Consider the following 18367-nt stretch of genomic DNA (forward strand, 5'->3'; position numbering starts at 1 on the left):
CTGTAGGGTGAAGGATTTTTTGTATGGTGCATGTGGAATATGCAGGGTCTTTATGGTCTTTGTATTTTTTGAAGTGTTTGAACTTTGCAGAACCAGTTACCTCAAGGATAAACTGGTAATAGGATTGAGGCTTTAAAATATTCCAGGGCTTGAAATACCATCCTAGAGGGAAAATCTTTGAAATCAGTTTTGAGGGGCTTTCTGTACAGAATCCTTCCTCAATAGTCAAAATATTTTGAAAATTTTATTTTTCTATATATTCGTTGGATTTAAAAAGTTTTGTTTGTGACAAAACTATTTCTTGAGAGTTGGGCTTTGAAATACTTTTAGAGCTCTGAGATAGGTTTTGAGGGAAAATTTCTATCTCAGGTTTTGAAAAAGGGATAGAAAATATACCTTTACCCTTGTTGGAGGAGGAGGATGATTTTGGAGAGACTTCAGGTTGAAGTTGTATCATTTTCTTTGAATATTCTTCAACCCTTTTCAGGAATTCAAGATCTTGCTGTGCAAACCATTCCTGAATTTACAATTGTTGTTGGGCCGGATCGGCCTTGCTTTGGTCAATTTCTTCCTGGATGATTTCGGTCCAGGTTCTGATGGGCTTTGAAGAAGAAGGCAAAATTTTCTTCTTTGGACTTTGGACAGGCTTTGAACTTACTGTCGACTTTTCTTCTTTTGCTTTTGATTTTCTTGGCATTTTCACTCCTATCTTTTGGATGAATCTAGATTTGCCAAAATCCTGATTTCATATCAAACTTTTAAAAAATAATAGCATAATGAAGCTTTTGAAGGAGATTTTTTTTGTTTGGAATTAGGTATCTGATCCACTTTAGGGCTTTATTCAAAGGTTTGTAATTAATCACCAACCTAGGTGTTCCTCTTTCTATCTCACTATTTTTGTTGACATAGAAAGCTGTACATGACCAAGGGGATCTAGACTTGGTAATCAAACCTTTTTGCTCTAAATCTTTTATTTCTATTCTACAATGGCTTTCTAGGGTTTCATTCATTTGGATGGTCTTGCTTTGGTAGGAATTTGTTTATCAGAAAAATCTTTTTCATATGGTAAATCTACCATATGTTGTTTTCGTCTCCAAAAAGCATTAGGAAGATCAGAACAAACTTCATTTTCAATCTTCTTTTGCAAATCAGAGATTTTTCTTTGGACAAAATCATTTTGTATTTGATTTTGGATCCTTTTCAAACCCATATCTTGTTTCAAGCGGAAAAGCTGGATTTGTTTTCCTTTGATCAAAGCATTTATCTCAAAATTATAAATTGAGTGGGCTTTAATAAGATTTAGATTTCTCTTTTTGGGTTTTTCTATAAAAGGGAAAACAATCTTTGAATCTTTAGATTTAAAAATAATACCAGCAGTAGTTACTTTGAACGAAGTAATTAAATTGATAAAAGGAGTTCCCAAAATAACTGTTTGCTGAAGATCTTTTGTAAGAATAAAAATATTTTTTAAAGCAATATTATTATTTAGAATTGCAGCTTCAGTTTTTCCCGCAATCCTAATCTTTGAACTATTGGCTAAAGTAAGCCTCTCTTTAGTTTCTTGATGATACCTTTTAGGAACCAGCTCATAATTGATACAGTTGAGGTCTGCTCCTGTATCAAATAAAGCAATGGTTTCTATTTGGAAATCACCAGGAAAAATGAGTTTTATTTGAATCAAATATTTTCTTGATGTAATTTTCTTTAAAACGTTAATGAAGTTTTCTGGAGCACTTTCAGAAACCTTAAGATTTTGAAAATTATTTTCTTCTTCAGAATCAGAATCACTATTCTGTTTGAGAATTAGGCTTTGGAGTAAAACAGAATCATTTTGTTGTTTTTCTTTCAAATCTTTGAGCTCTATTTTGATGACTTTGATCTCTTTCTGAAGTTCTTGGATGGTAGGAAGAGGGTTTTTTAGTTTTTTCCCTTTATCCAATATCATAGTAAGATCATAAGTGTTCTTACTAGAAGAGGGAATAAGGGTTTTAGTTTTTAGGATTTCTTTCAAACTTGTTTTTGGATTTGGGGATCATTAATATGCTTGACGGCTTCAAGAAGAGCTTCTTGTTGCCTAGTTAGCATATTAATATTCTTTGAAGTATCTTCAGAATCTGATTCAGAATAATCGGATGAGGTTTTGATTTCATCAATTTGAAATTCTTCCTCACTATTCGAAAATTCTGATTCAGAGGAATCAACAAGAAGAGCTGAAATTTTGCTTAAAACTTCGTCTTCTATTTGGAGCTCATGGAGTTTTTTAGAAAACTTACAATACTTTGAAGTATGGCCCTTTTTCCCACACTTATAGCAAGTAATTTTACTAAAATCTTTTTTAAAATTTTGTTTTAGAAATTTTGAAGAGGATGGCTTTTTGTAGAAATTCTCTTTGTTTTTAGGAGTCTCTATTTTTGAAAAAATATTTTTCCTTAAAAGATTTGGAAAAATCTTCTTTGCATTTTCCTTTGCAGGTAGGGGGAGGCTCTATGGGATTATACTCAAACTGGTTACAAAAACTGCCTAGTTCTTGCCTAGTCTTCTTCATTTCCCATTTGAGTTGCCTTTGAAGTTTAAGGTCATGGCATATCTTCAATCCTTCTTTCTGAGTAAGGCTCACTAATTCACTATAAGTATAGAAATCATAAGGGATCTGGCCATTATGGGCTTCTTTTATGGTATTCCTAACTCTTTCACCTAGTATCTTAGGTAAACCAGCTAAGAATTTCTCTTTCCAGAAAGGTTGGTTTAAATCTTCCCTAAGCATGACTCTGGTCAGGAAGGTGTCTTTGTAGGCTTGGAAATTGCTAAGCTTTTTACAGGTTAGATTGCTAAGGAGCTCAGCATTTTTATCTTTCAGAAGAGAAGGGTCTCCTATGAAGTGGAGGGAAATCGTCAGGATTAAGGTTGACATAGCATCCTCAATTGGATTTCCTGGTTCATCTAAGATAGGGGTCCCTTCTATTGTGGTTTGGATGGCACCTAGGATTTGGAGTTGTTGTGCTTGTGTGAGATGGTAATCCCACCATCCTTTAAGCTGGCCAGAAAAACCAACTATGAGGAGTTCGGCAATGGCTCTATCAGATGTACTACTTTGGGTTTTATAAGCATTAACTGCCATGGTCATCTGTTGCAAGAGACCAAGGATATTGTATTCTGACATTCCATCTATATTCCATTCATAGACGGAGGAAGCATTGAATCTAGATTGGGTTAGGATATTGTTCCTATTTTCTATTCCTAGATCTGAGGCAGTATTCCTAGGAGTATGCCAGGTCAATCTAGGGGCTTGCCATCCCAATCTGTTGATGTTGGAGGGTTTGTCGATGACACTTTCAAGCTCTGAATCATTTAATTCATCGCAATGGGCTTGATCTATAGCACTGATATTCCTACTGCTTTGAGGAGTATCTAGCACTAGATTTTTGGAAGACTCAGAAGTTGCTAATTTGCTAAGCTGTTCTCTGACTGCTCTAGCAAACTCAGTTTGCTTTTGAAATTGATCTTGGCTAGGCTTTGAGATTTCGTAGGGTTTGAAGACTGAATTTTTGAGCTTTTCCGATTGGCTTGTCTCTTTTGGATATTCAGTGTTGGGAATTGGAGAGGTGAAGACTAGAGGAGGTTTTTGGATCTGGCTTTCTATCCTAACAAGCTGCTTCCCTATTGTGTTAAGATAGGTATTCGAGAAATTATTCTGCTGAACAATATTCTTGACATTCTTCTCAAGATCTTCTCCTATCAATTTGTAAGGTGTAGCCTCTATCTCATTCTCTCCATAAGGAATGGTTATCTTCCTAAGGGGAGGATGTTCAGACTGGATGGTTTGGTTTTCTCCAACCTTCCACTCTGGAGCTTTGTTTCTTACCGTGACAGGACTAATAAGCTTATCTTTGAAAGGATAAAGAATACTATTTTCTTTGCAATAAATTTGAAACCAATCAAAAAATTTGATTTGGACTTTGTTTTGAATGCAAAATTGATAGTATCTTTCTTGAATACTGTCTTTTTCTTGTAAAAAATTCTTAAAAAACCAAATGGTATCAGAGCCAATTGGGTTCCGGGAAAGAAACATCATCTGCATAAAGAAGATTTTAGACTCATTTTAATCTGTATCAGATCACTGATAAACAAGCACTGTTCATTTATGCACAGTAGTAAGTCCCGTCAGGTGTAAAGGCAGTAAAACTGGTGGTTTGGTTCATGTTTGTTTAGAAAGTTATTTTGGTTTATTTTAAAATGAATTTAGAACCATTTTTCTGTAGATCTTCTTCTTTCTCAAACTCTTCTACCTCTGAATCTTCAAGGTACAAAGGTTTAGTAAGTGAAGAAATCACTATTGAAGATTTTACAAAGCATATTGATGATTGGGAAATACCCAAAGTTCAAAAGTAACAAATCTATGAGTATTCAAAGTTTCCTCTTTTCAAAACTGATTTTACTATCAAAACTGAAGAAAGAGATATTCAGATTTCAAAGCCTTTTGAAGATATTTATCTTTTAAATCCAAAGACCCTCCAGAAGCATAAAGAAAAAGATTATAAGTATATCCATATAGGCCTTGTCCAGGTAGGAATAAAGCCCCTTACCAGAGAAGGTTTAGATACTTCCATCTTAGCAGTCCTTAGAGATGCTAGGTTTATAAATTTTTATGATTTTTTATTAGGTACTGTCGAGTCAAGCTTCAATAAAGGACCAATTTCTTTCAATTGTTTTCCAAACATCATAATATCATTAAATGATAAAAATATTTTAAAGAGCATTGTTCTTCAAATAAAGACACATAATTACAAAATGCTTGAAGGATCTATTCCGATAGCATTGATTTTCAAAATATATTACAAAGCTATGATTTCTGATTTTGGTTCAAAACACAAGCTCCATTCACCAAAAGGAGAAACCTTATTCCTACAAACAGATCTCTCCAAATCCAACGCAACAATTCCAAAAACCATTCAATGGAAAGACATCACTCTTCCAGAAGAATGGATCCTTGAAGGTGCATTCCAACCTGAATCCCCAAAGCAAACAGAACCAAATACAAATCTCAAAAATATAACCCAATTCCCAGATGGAAAAGTAAAGCTTACATTCAACAGAAAATCAACCTCTTCTAGATTTTCTGATGATGATTCTTCAACATCGACCATAGATATTGGAAGGGTATCAAAAATACCTTCTATTATTTATGCTCCTTATAAAGAACCAACTCCATCTCAAACACAACCCAGATTCTCAACATCTGATATACCAAGCTCAAACAATATACTACAGAATGTTGATTACCAAAGCAATATCCTCAGACCAGTCTACAATGAACCAAAGAAAGAAGATGATGATATAGAGATCGTCTCTACCCCCTCTTCACCATCACCATCTGCAATAACACAAAATTTAGAAGCAGAGATTAACATGATTTCAAAAGATTTTCAAATTGATAAAAAGCTTTTACATGAAGATTTCTATTCAAAGAAGAACCATTCTAAAAAACTTTAGTTTTTTAAGAATTTTTTATAAGAAAAAGACAGTATTTAAGAAAGATACTATCAATTTTACATTCAAAACAAAGTCCAAATCAAATTTTTTGATTGGTTTCAAATTTATTGCAAAGAAAATAGTATTCTTTATCCTTTCAAAGATAAGCTTATTAGTCCTGTCACGGTAAGAAACAAGGCTCCAGAGTGGAAGGTCGGAGAAAACCAAACCATCCAGTCTGAACATCCTCCCCTTAGGAAGATAACCATTCCTTGTGGAGAGAATGAGATAGAGGCTACACCTTACAAATTGATAGGAGAAGATCTTAAGAAGAATTTCAAGAATATTGTTCAGCAGAACAATTTCTCGAATACCTATCTTAACACAATAGGGACGCAGCTTGTTAGGATAGAAAGCCAGATCCAAAAACCTCTTGTAATCTTCACCTCTCTAATCCCCAACACTGAACATCCAAAAGAGACAAGCCAATCGGAAAAGCTCAAAAATCCAGTCTTCAAACCCTACGAAATCTCAAAGCCTAGCCAAGATCAATTTCAAAAGCAAACTGAGTTTGCTAGAGCAGTCAGAGAACAGCTTAGCAAATTAGCAACTTTTGAGTCTTCCAAAAATCTAGTGCCAGATACTCTTCAAAGCAATAGGAATATCAGTGCTATAGATCAAGCCCATTGCGATGAATCAAATGATTCAGAGCTTGAAAGTGTCATCGACAAACCCTCCAACATTAACAGATTGGGATGGCAAGCCCCTAGATTGACCTGGCATACTCCTAGGAATACTGCCCCAGATCTAGGAATAGAAAATAGGAACAATATCCTAACCCAATCTAGATTCAATGCTTCCTCCGTCTATGAATGGAATATAGATGGAATGTCAGAATACAATATCCTTGGTCTCTTGTAATGGATGACCATGGTAGCCAATGCTTACAAAACCCAAAGTAGTACCTCTGATAGAGCCATTGCCGAACTCCTCATAGCTGGTTTTTCTGGCCAGCTTAAAGGATAGTGGGATTACCATCTCACACAAGCACGACAACTCCAAATCCTAGGTGCCATCCAAACCACAATTGAAGGGACCCCCATCTTAGATGAACTAGGAAATCCAATTGAGGATGCTGTGAAAACGTCTTTCTATTTTGTTTGGTTTGTAGTGGGCTTTGAAAAGGTTAAACATAGGTAGAACTTCTGGAATTATGGTCTCAGGAATATTGCCATAAAAATTCCACCATTGTTTAAACCAGTAAGGGATCTTTGAAGTTTGGATTGAGTTTGTATCGAAGTAAAAAAGCCAAGAATGGCTTTGTCCTTCGTTTTGAAGAAGAAAGGTATTAAACCAAGCTTGTTGGTAATCCCAATAGTTGAAGGAAGTGTTTAGGCTTGATGGGTAGGTTCTTTGGAGGGAAGTTGGGAAAGATCTTGAAGAGTGTAAATCCATTCCCCAATCTGTAGGGTGAAGGATTCTTTTTATGGTGCATGTGGAATATGTAGGGTCTTTATGGTCTTTGTGTTTTTTGAAGTGTTTGAACTTTGCAGAACCAGTTACCTCAAGGATAGACTGGTAATAGGATTGAGGCTTTGAAATATTCCAGGGCTTGAAATACCATTCTGGAGGGAAAATCTTTGAAATCAGTTTTGAGGGGCTTTCTGTACAGAATCCTTCCTCAGTAGTCAAAATATTTTGAAAATTTTGCTTTTCTATATATTCGTTAGATTTAAAAAGTTTTATTTGTGACAAAACTATTTCTTGAAAGTTGGGCTTTGAAATACTTTTAGAGCTCTGAGATAGGTTTTGAGAGAAAATTTCTATCTCAGGTTTTGAAAAAGCGATAGAAAGTATACCTTTACCCTTGTTGGAGGAGGAGGATGACTTTGGAGAGGCTTCAGGCTGAAGTTGTATCATTTGCTTTGAATATTCTTCAACCCTTTTCAGGAATTCAGGATCTTGCTGTGCAAACCATTCCTGAATTTGTAATTGTTGTTGGGCCGGATCGGCCTTGCTTTGGTCAATTTCTTCCTGGATGATTTCAGTCCAGGTTCTGATGGGCTTTAAAGAAGAAGGAAAAATTTCCTTCTTTGGACTTTGGACAGGCTTTGAACTTGTTGTCGACTTTTCTTCTTTTGCTTTTGATTTTCTTGGCATTTTCACTCCTGTTTTTGAAGAAACTCTCTGGTTAGAAAGTCTGAAATTGAATTCTAATCTCCTCTTATGTATTCGATTTCAAAGTCAAAAATAGAAAGAATGGCTTGCCATCTGGCAAAAATCTGTTTTGAAGCTATGTTTTGAACATCTTTTTGTAAAACTTCTTTAGCAGATTTACAATCAATCCTTAAAAGAAATTTTTGATTTAAAAGATCGCTTTGAAATTTTGAAATGCACAAAACTATCGAAAGAATTTCTTTTTTGATAGTTGAATAGTTTTTTTGTGTATCATTCTAGTGTGCAGAAGTAAACTGGACAATACATTCTTTGTTGTTTTGAACTTGCTTAAGAATCCCACTATATCCTAGATTTGATGCATCAGTTTCAACAATTTTGAATGCAGATGGATCAGCTAGGTATAAACATGGTATTTCAGAAACTTGCTTTTTTATACTTTGGACAATCTTTGTATGCTCATCAGTCCATATAGGGAGGTTTTTCTTTAACCTTTCATGAAGGGGCTTTGCAAGACAGTTCAGATTTGGATAAAAATTCATAACATAATTTAAACTACCAAGGAATCTTTATAATTGTGTTTTAAAAATCAATGCTATTGGAATAGATCCTTCAAGCATTTTGTAATTATGTGTCTTTATTTGAAGAACAATGCTCTTTAAAACATTTTTATCATTTAATGAAATTGTGATATTTGAAAAATAATTGAAAGAAATTGGTCCTTTATTGAGGCTTGACTCGACAGTACCTAATAAAGAATCATAAAAATTTGTAAACCTAGCATCTCTAAGGACTGCTAAGATGGAAGTATCTAAATCTTCTCTGGTAAGGGGCTTTATTCCTACCTGGACAAGAAAAAGACAGTCATCTTCATTTGAGTCACCATCTAGGTCTATTGCTGCCGAGCTGGTGCTGGAAGAGGAAGATGAAGCTTTTGATTTTCCTTTGGAAGAGGCGGTTTCCGATAATTGTTTGATCAATTGTAAGAAATCCTCTTCTGTCTGAGCTGCTGCTAGCTTTGGAATAATGAAAGACTTTTGTGCCAAGAAAGTGGTTTGTTCTTTCGGAGGTGGCAAGAAGCTATTTTTTGAAAGGAAATTTTGTACCAACTTTAGTGATAATTTTCTTGGTGGTTAAATTTATCCCACCATTTGATTTTGAACCTTCGGGTAAGGATGATTTCTCCATCTGCTGCTTGATTGAAATGGAAATACCAAACACATACCCAGGGGAGAAAAAAGTTTGAACAAGATTGAGAAAAACAGATAGATCAACAAGTTTCTGGTGTGCAGAATCCTCAGATGAGGCAAGCACAGAGCATACGCTTGTTAACTCTAAAAATGGTAGATAAGAAAATAAAATTTTATTGATAGATACAAACTTTGAACACAAACTTTGAACAAATATACAAACTTTGAAATAAAAGCTTTAAAAATGAAAGCTTTAAACTAGAGAAATATAACTTACAAGAGGAGGATAAGAATATAAGAGGAAGATGTTTCTTCTCACTATCACTCTCACACTATACTCTCTCTTTTCTCACTATATTTCTTCTTTGTGTGACTTGAAGAATACAAGAGGTTTTTCGTATTTTCCAGTCTGCCTTCTTCTAAGGGAAACTCCTCTATTTATAGAGGTCTTCAAGCTTTGGATGCTCTCCTTGAAGCTTTGGATACTCTTTTTAGTGGAATAAAGAGGGCTCCACTTGTTCTTGTAGTCTTGTGATAATGAAGTAAGATGCTTCACGCCTTTTGAGAAAGTTGTCGGCCATACTTTGAAAAAGAATATTTTCCTTTTCTTTTTGTCTTCTTTCTTTTTTCTTTATATGACTCTTTTTTTTTTTTCATTGGGCTTTTTGGCCCATTACAAAATATTTTAGGCTGTCATTTCTGGTTTTCAACCAACGGGCTTTACAGAGGTATATATATATAAGAGCAATATTTTAATATTATTTTCTCTAATCTACATAGATTTATTTCTACTATTTTAAAGAGTATTATGTTATAATTTCCAATACCTTAATTAGGATATTTAATTATTTCATATTCCAATACCTTTTTAAATTTTTATTTATAACTTTCATTTTAAACAATTTCTTTTTCGGTATTGTATTATAATATACAACATCTTAATTATAAATTTAAAGTATTTAATAGTTTTTTTAAATTTTTTTTATACTTTTAATTTTTAATTAGATTTTTTTGAAATTTTTTTATTTTCATAGTTGAATAATTATATTATCAATTAAAAAAATATTTTTTAATTATAATATTTATATTTATTTACATCTTTCATCCTTCATTACATTCTATCTTAAATATATTTCAATGAAATTATTTTGATACGGTTCAATTCAAGTAAAATTTAATTTTTAAGTTAGGTTTTCTATAATCTAGTAAATTTGTGTAGTATGATATTATTCAATTTTAATTTTAGTAATTTTATAATTTTATTGATATTAAAATCAAACTGCCTATAAAACGGAGAATTATCTTGTTATGTATAACATATGGGTAAAGAAGCTAATAATTACAAAATGCTAACAATACCTTTTTGTAAAAGAAAGAAAAAAGATTAGAAAAATGAATGTTTGACTCCATCATGCAGTCAATCGGGCTTGTCAGTCCTGAAAAGGAAACTTCCATTAAACTATCATTGGCACACCGTCAAGCAAATTTAACAAGAAAAAAGAAAAACAAAAGAAAAGGAAAGTACTAGCTGATCGCATTAAGAATGGCTGGTGGGTCAGACATATTATATATATGTATGCCAGTTAATCACAACTGCGGCAATTCATTTAAGTTTCTGGAAAAAGGAAGGAAAAAAGAAGAGGAGAGAAAAAGAAATGGGGAGTTTTGTTAGTCTGATTTGTTTACATGTTTTTCTTGTATTTTTGCTCTTCTCTCACATTACTGCCTCCCAGAAAGTTGTGACCTCTCTGCCTGGTTTTGATGGCCAACTTCCATTTTATCTTGAAACTGGGTGAGTTACCCAATGATATGTTTCTTTCCTTTCCTGCTGTTGTTTCTTTCTTTTTTACTTTTTGTTTTTTCAAAGAAGAGGAGAGAAACATCCGAACCTTTTCATATGCCTGCTTTAAATACTTACACTCCCTTTAGATGAAAGTTTAATTTAAAGTTTTTGTGGTTTTATATATTTGGGAAGAAAATATTAATTAGAAGGTCAATCAAATCCGAAAGTTAAGGAAGTGGAGTTAAAAAACTTTGCTCGTTTAGCATTATAAAATTTTATTCTCCATCAGTTTTAAAAAAAATAATTTAAATTAAAAAGTATATATGTAATTGAAATAATAAGAGTCTTTTCTAGTTTAATTAAAATCTCGAGTTTAAACTTTAGATATGCAGTTACGTTAAAATTTTTAAAAGAGTGTTTTACCACCCGTAAAAGTCTTGCCCAAGACACTTTAGACTGAATCTACATATATGTAGACCAGAAAAAATAATTTTAAACTAATTTACCTCTATTTACTTTATAAAATCTTATTTATCTTATTGTCCTTAAGACGTGCAGTGGAAAATATAGGCTTGATCTCTATTGTTAAACTTATCCTGTGTTATTTATGAACTTAAGAAAGAATTATAATAAGGGTTACATGTTCTGGTAGGTACATTGGCGTAGGTGACTTCAATGAGTCGCAGCTGTTTTACTATTTTGTGAAGTCTCAGAGAAGTCCTGCATTAGATCCTCTTCTTCTTTGGATCAGTGGTGGCCCTGGTTGCTCATCTTTCACTGCATTCTTATACGAAAATGGTAATTATTCTTGGGATTAATTACTATAGATATATACTGATTAGGTTTTAATTATAGCTAATTAATATTAATTATACACTAATTAATATAATTATTCTGTTCATCAAAATTTAATACATATCACCGTTGCAGATGGCGTGGTAGACATATTTAAAGTAATTCCTGTTTTCATCTTTTGAAGTTTGATATATTAACAAAATGAGTTTTTTCATTTAAGAACTTCAATTTATATATAATTACTTTTCCTTTTTAAAAATTTTTGAAATGCATAATGCTTGAAAACCCTAATATTGTATATACTTGCTAATTGATCGCTGATAAGTAGAGGGAATTAAACTCAATATTAATTCTTTATCTATTTGTTTACTCACCCAAGCTAAGTAATAGAGTCCCAACTGCATGTCAGGTTAGGGATTCTTCTTGATCACTAATAATAATCTCATCTACCTTTTCTGTTATTTTCCAGGCCCAATAATTTTCAATTACTCCAACTACAGTCCAGGTTTGCCATCCCTACAGTTGAACCCTTCTGCATGGACACAGGTGCATACAGTTTCTGTAACATTTCCGATATTTACAATCTCCTTTTATCACTTGGATTTTGTCAGACCAGTTTAAGTGCATAAAGGATGGGTCATCAATTCTTTTCAGGGCCTCAATATATTATATCTGGATGCACCAGTAGGCACTGGATTCTCTTACTCAACTACCCAAGAAAATTACCATGTTGATGACCAGAACTCTACAGCTCAAATTTATGAGTTTTTACGAAAGGTATGTGCAAAAGTTACTGTAATTGTTGAGTCTATCTGGAAACGACATAACTGGTATCTTCACTTTTCACTGATGAAAACTAATGATTAATATTCACCAGTATTGCTGGAAGATTTATTATCTTTATGGTAAACATATATAATTGAATAGCTTCTATAATTGATATTTTTCATTTCTCAGAAATGAAAATTAGCAATTATTATTTACCAGTATCCCTGAAAGACTTATTATTTTTGTAGCAGAAGTATATAGATGAATTGCTAATTGTATTGTGTAATGCCATGGTTATCAATGAATCATATTAGATTGCAGCAAATTATGGAAAATTTAACTATCTAAATAGTTTGATGGCTGTATGTACAATATTCTTTGCATTAATGTCTGAATTATAAATTGTTATGCAGTGGTTAATTGACCGCCCTCAGTATCTTGCAAATCAACTATTTATTGGTGGTGATTCCTATTCAGGCATTCCTGTACCCCTCATCGTTAAAAATATACTTGATGGTAACTAAAGTTTTTGTTTTTGCAACTATTTAATCTTCTATTATTTTCTTGAGTCTTTAATACAAACTACTTTAACAGTGCACGTAGAATTTAAATTTTCACAAAGTAAGAACAAAATATGTTTTAGAAGATGTTTGATTCGGTCATTGAGATGAGCGGATAGCTGAAATGAAGCTTGAATAATTGTTGCTTAATCGACTTCTTATTTGGTGCTTTTCTATATCAACTAGAATTTTTTTTTTGACACAAATAACTTTATAATCTAATAGCATATAGATGAGATGGTAAGGATTTCTTATAGCTTAATTAAGGTTTCAAGTTCAAATATTAGCTATGCAACTATATTAAAATTTTTGAGAGAATATTTTGCTACCCATAAAAGTCATAATCTACATAATCTAAATTAAATTTAGATATATACATAAAAAGAATAGCTTAAAGAAGTTAATAAATAATAAAAAATAAAGTTTTACATCTTTTTAGAGAGGAATAAGTATTTATGATGATCCCACCTATTAAAAATAGTATAAACATAAATTTTTTTGTATTTCATATTATTAATTAATTATTTTATATTAATTAATTAAATTATCTCCGGTTTATAAAAGTAAAAAATAATTTATAAATATAATTGATTAAATAATTATTTAAAATTTAAAATAATAGCTAGATATCTTTTTGAAATATTTAATTATTCGTTAACAAATATTTTAACAAATATTTTATTATTAATTATTATCATTTTTTCTATTTTATTTTGAGTTTTTAATTTTTATTTGTACAGTATGTAATAAATTATAATTTATATATTATTAAAATTTATAATATTTAATTAACAATAATCACTCAAAAATATTTGTTAAATACTTATATGAATAAATTATAAGTATTAATATGTAGTATTGCGCTATTACTTACGGACTATCAATTGCATTCACCAGTTAAATCAAACAGATTTTTAATTAATTAATATTAATATTCTGCACGCGAATTAAGAAAATAAACATGCTCTAATTAACTGACATTAGTATCCCTGCAGGTAATGAAGCTGGAGTGCAGCCAACTATGAATCTAAAAGTAAACCTTATGGAGGAACTCAAAATTCAATGTCCAATTATTTTCAAGAACTTGGATATGATTACCTCTAACAAGCATTATTTTTATTTTTATGGGTTGTTAACAGGGATATGTACTTGGGAATCCAAAGACAGATTATTTTCTGGACTTAAATGCAAGAGTCCCATTTGCTCATAGATTGACACTCATATCAGATCAAATCTATCAGGTCATTCCATTTTCCCTTTTATTTTCAACTTTATTGATATCACTTTTAATAACTTTCAGGATTTACAATTATAATTTTGCCTAAAATTCTTAAGATTTATAAAATTTATTTATAAATCTAAAATTTATATATTTTAATTGAAATAAAAGCTTAGTTTAAAATTTTACATAATAAAATTTAAAATTATTTATAGCTAAACTAATTTTAATAAAATAAATAGAATTTTTAAATAAATTTTATATTAATAAGTAAATATACACTAATATATCTATTTCTACTTTATTTTTTTCATTTTATTTTTCCTTTTGCATCTTTTCCTTCAAATAAAATGAATTTTTTAATAGATTTCAACCAATCCAAGCATAATAATTTATATAGGGATAATATTAGATATTAAAAAATTTAATAACAGATCCCTTCAAAAGAATTTCATTTACCCCCAACTGTCCCTCCCTCCCCCCTTCCCAATGAAGCCTTTACCAACATTTGATTTTAACCAAATGAGGTGTATTTGATATGGTAAGCAAAAGCTTTATTTAATACAAACCAAAAATATACTCTTACTGTTGACTGTCTCCCAAAAGATTATGAAAAAGAAATTGTTTTCATGTTTGAAATTTGCAGGATGCCAAAGTATATTGCCATGGGGATTATGTAAATATAAACCCAAGCAACACCAACTGTGTTTCAGCTATGAATGCGTTTCATGAGGTTAGGGCAACAGCTTGTCTGACTGTCTCCAAATTTTGGTGAATTACCATAATTTTTGTTTTCTTCTTACAGTATTTGAGATAAGGAACATGTCTTTTAATATTCAGATGATTCTCGAAATAAATATAATGCAAGTAATAGAGCCTACTTGCCAAACTGCAACGCCAAGAACAAAGGGTGCACAAGGAAGACGGTCACTGGATGAGAAGGACCTGAAAGAAGATCTGAATATTTCAGGACTAAATAAAAGAGCATATTGGTGCCGGGTAAGGAAATTGAGCATTCTTTCCAGGAAGATCTTAACTCTATGTTTTTTTTTTTTTTTTTTAAAAAGAAATATAAAATACTATTAGCAATTATTGATACTAATTTCATTTGGCTTGCAACAATTTAGATTTACATTCTATAGCAGCATTCTCAGCTGATTTGGTCGAAAATAACGAGTACTATATGAAAAATAAATATCGGTTTTTATTTCTTTTATTTTTTTAGATTTCAATCAAATTTAATAAGTTTTGAATAATTTGACAATATAACTTTTCAATAGCACTGAATTTGCAACAATGGAATGCAATTTTGGGATATTATAATCAAAATTGATAATGCTGTGAGCATGTATACTTAAAATTACTAACAATTTAAAGCCTGTATTATTATTTATTTTTTTTAATAAATAAGTACTTAAAATTGTAAAAAAAATATATACAAAACTACGAGCACAATAATCAATCTGACAAGTAAGTTATTTTCCTTTATTAAATATTTTAAGCTAGTTTTTGTTCCTTTCAGAACTATTACTATGTGCTGTCTGATATCTGGGCCAATAATAAAAGGGTCCGGGAGGCTCTTCATGTCAGAGAGGTACATGCTTAGCTCTTCTGCTAATAAACTACAATTATAAAAGAAAAATATATATCAAGAAATTCATGTACATTGAACAAATAGGGCACAACTGGAGTTTGGACGAGGTGCAATTTCAGCGTAGCCTACACAAAATCAGTGACAAGTACAATTGATTATCACAAATACTTCAGCAAGCAAAACCTTCGAGCTCTGGTATACAGGTAATACCTCATTTCTCTTCATCATCTCTTCGGGACTAAAGATGGAAGCAGACAGAGGCTGGAATGGACTGTAGCCCTAGAATTTACTTTAGCATATAGTTGATAGAATGTAATTAACATATTAAAGAATACTCAAATATTCCAGGATTTTGCAGTAGCTAAATCAATTAATTCATTTATATTGTTTTGTTTTTGGTTTTTTCTACAGTGGTGATCACGACCTGAATATACCCCATATTGCTACACAGAATTGGATTCATATGCTCAACTTGAGCATCAACGAATATTGGCGGCCATGGTTTGTGAACGGTCAGGTTGCTGGGTAGGTTAAATATTGATTTTACAGTAACTTATATTTTTTCAAATAAGTAAACTTACTTTTCTTAATTTTGAATTTTTATAAATTTAAAACTTCATTTTTAATTGTTTAAAAAATATAAATATTTCATGAATTTTCTCATATTTTTAACTTAATCATTATTTTCCCTTCAAAATGATAAAGCCTTATCGTATTTTAATGTCTCATGCAGCTATACAGAGAAGTACATGAATGGTGATTACACTTTGATATTTGCTACAGTTAAAGTAAGTAAAATTTCTTAAAGAGTGTTCAAGTAAAGTAATAAAAAATTATGAAGAAAAATTAAATTAAATTGTATTTCTAATTGAATATTTTCTACTGTTTTTTAATGACACTTTTAAAAAATAAAAGTCAAATATCTCAATTTAGTACCTCTCGAATTTAAAGAACTCTCTCTCTCTCTCTAGTCTCTAAAATATCCACTAAATTAAATGGCCACATTATTTAAAAAGAAAAAAACTAACTTTTCTACTTATTATATGTAGGAATAGAGCCATAACCTTATATTGACTTTATAATATCACTTAAGCGAATAAATTAATTAATCCTTAAAATTTAAAATAATTTCTTAAAAATATTTATAATAAGAGCAACTTGATCAAATGACAATTTTTATTTTAAAGAATATTATTTATATATAATAAAAAATATTTTAATAAATTTAAATATACAAATATAAATCCTATTTAGAAAAGTTTTACTATATTATACTAAATAAATATAGTAAATATTGCAGGGAATTATATAAGGAAATTAATATTTTTTTTTCAGTATATTAATATCATAGCAAAGGCAATTATATTATTGTTCAAAAAATTAAATATGTTAATATTATTTGTGTAGGGTGCGGGTCACGATGCTCCAGAGTACAAGCCAACCGAATGTTATGCCATGATTGACCGTTTCTTTGCTTATTTTCCTCTTTAAATAGAAGTGTTTTACTTATATTCTATATATTTTATTTAGTAAAACAGAAGAAAAGAATTAAAAATATTCAGATTTTTTAGAATTATTTTAATTGTAGTTTGAGTCTTCAAAGATTCATAATAGATATTATATAGTTTTTATTCCTTGATTAATTTTTACTTTATCATCTTTTACTTAAATTATCAAAATTGATATCTCCTTTTCCATCAAAAGATACAAAAAAGGTTCTATTCAAAACTTCTTCTACATTTCCATCCAAACCGGTTATCAAGGAAAAAATTTAAGAAAATGAAAGAAAGATTTTTCAAGATATTCCCAGCTATTAATAAATGAATAAGATGTGTGAAACACATTTTATAATTTATGATATATTTTTTTATAAATAAATAAAATTTCTATAAATTTTAAAAGTCTTAAATCAAATGTATTCAAATAAAGTTTCTGAATAAAGTTCCTGGTAAGATATTAGTCTGCTAAACACATTTCCTGCTCTCTTTTTTTAATAATATTGACACATTATTGGTTATGATATTACGGAGTTAATTTTTCTTTCTTTGAGTCTAGTGTTATGCCTTTAAATATCAATCATATACCATTATTAGATTGATTCCTAAATTCAAGAGTTCTAGTACTATAAAAGGGTTGTGCCCCATTAGTCTCTGTAATATAATCTATAAGGTTATTTTAAAGTCTTAGTAATAGGTTGACTTTATGTTATTCATGATTCTCGGTGTGCTTTTGTTCCAAATAGATTAATTACTAACAATATTATGCTTGCTTATGAAGCTTTTCATTATATGAGAAACAAGCAAAAGGGGATAAAAAATGTTGCTAACTCTGAAATTAGATATGAGTAAAGCTTATGATAAAATGGAGTGGGGTTTTATTGTTGTAATAAATTGTATGGATTTTTTTTTGTCATTTTCATCGCTTGATTATGTCTTGTGTTTTTTTTTTGCTACATTCTCTTTTCTTGTTATTGGATACCATAACGGTTTCTTAAAACTTAAGAGAAGATTTGCCAAGGAGATCTAAACTTAACCTATCCTTTTTTATTATATGCAAAAGACATGAGTGCTTCAATCGGATTAACAACAGTAGCTAGTGATCTCCATAGGATTTCTATTTCTAGACAAGGTCCTCAATTATCTCACGTCTTTTTTAGCAATGACAACATTCTTTTTTAAAGTATGTCAGGCGGAATGTCACAAGATGCAATCTATATTGCAATAATATAAAAGAGCCTTTGGACAACAAGTCTAAGGTAACTTTTAGTCATAATATTGAGGGAGGAAGAAGGTCAATTTGTGTTCAATTCTTAGG

The 18367-nt window shown here is 30.8% G+C and overlaps 1 protein-coding gene across 1 annotated transcript; it reads left to right on the plus strand.

Annotated features, from left to right (window-relative positions):
• The first annotated feature begins 10121 nt into the window (after positions 1–10121).
• On the plus strand, positions 10122–17129 carry LOC8287938 (serine carboxypeptidase-like 17). The gene is made up of 14 exons (XM_048372429.1): positions 10122–10626; positions 11270–11415; positions 11882–11958; positions 12067–12189; positions 12594–12696; positions 13736–13773; positions 13880–13981; positions 14606–14692; positions 14800–14958; positions 15482–15553; positions 15638–15756; positions 15965–16078; positions 16287–16341; positions 16961–17129. Exons 1-14 carry the CDS (start codon positions 10490–10492, stop codon positions 17042–17044), a joined length of 1416 nt encoding a protein of 471 aa, XP_048228386.1. The 5' UTR covers positions 10122–10489; the 3' UTR covers positions 17045–17129.
• Positions 17130–18367: the final 1238 nt, after the last annotated feature.

The sequence above is a fragment of the Ricinus communis genome, chromosome 3, assembly GCF_019578655.1.
Source record: "Ricinus communis isolate WT05 ecotype wild-type chromosome 3, ASM1957865v1, whole genome shotgun sequence".
NCBI lineage: Eukaryota > Viridiplantae > Streptophyta > Magnoliopsida > Malpighiales > Euphorbiaceae > Ricinus > Ricinus communis.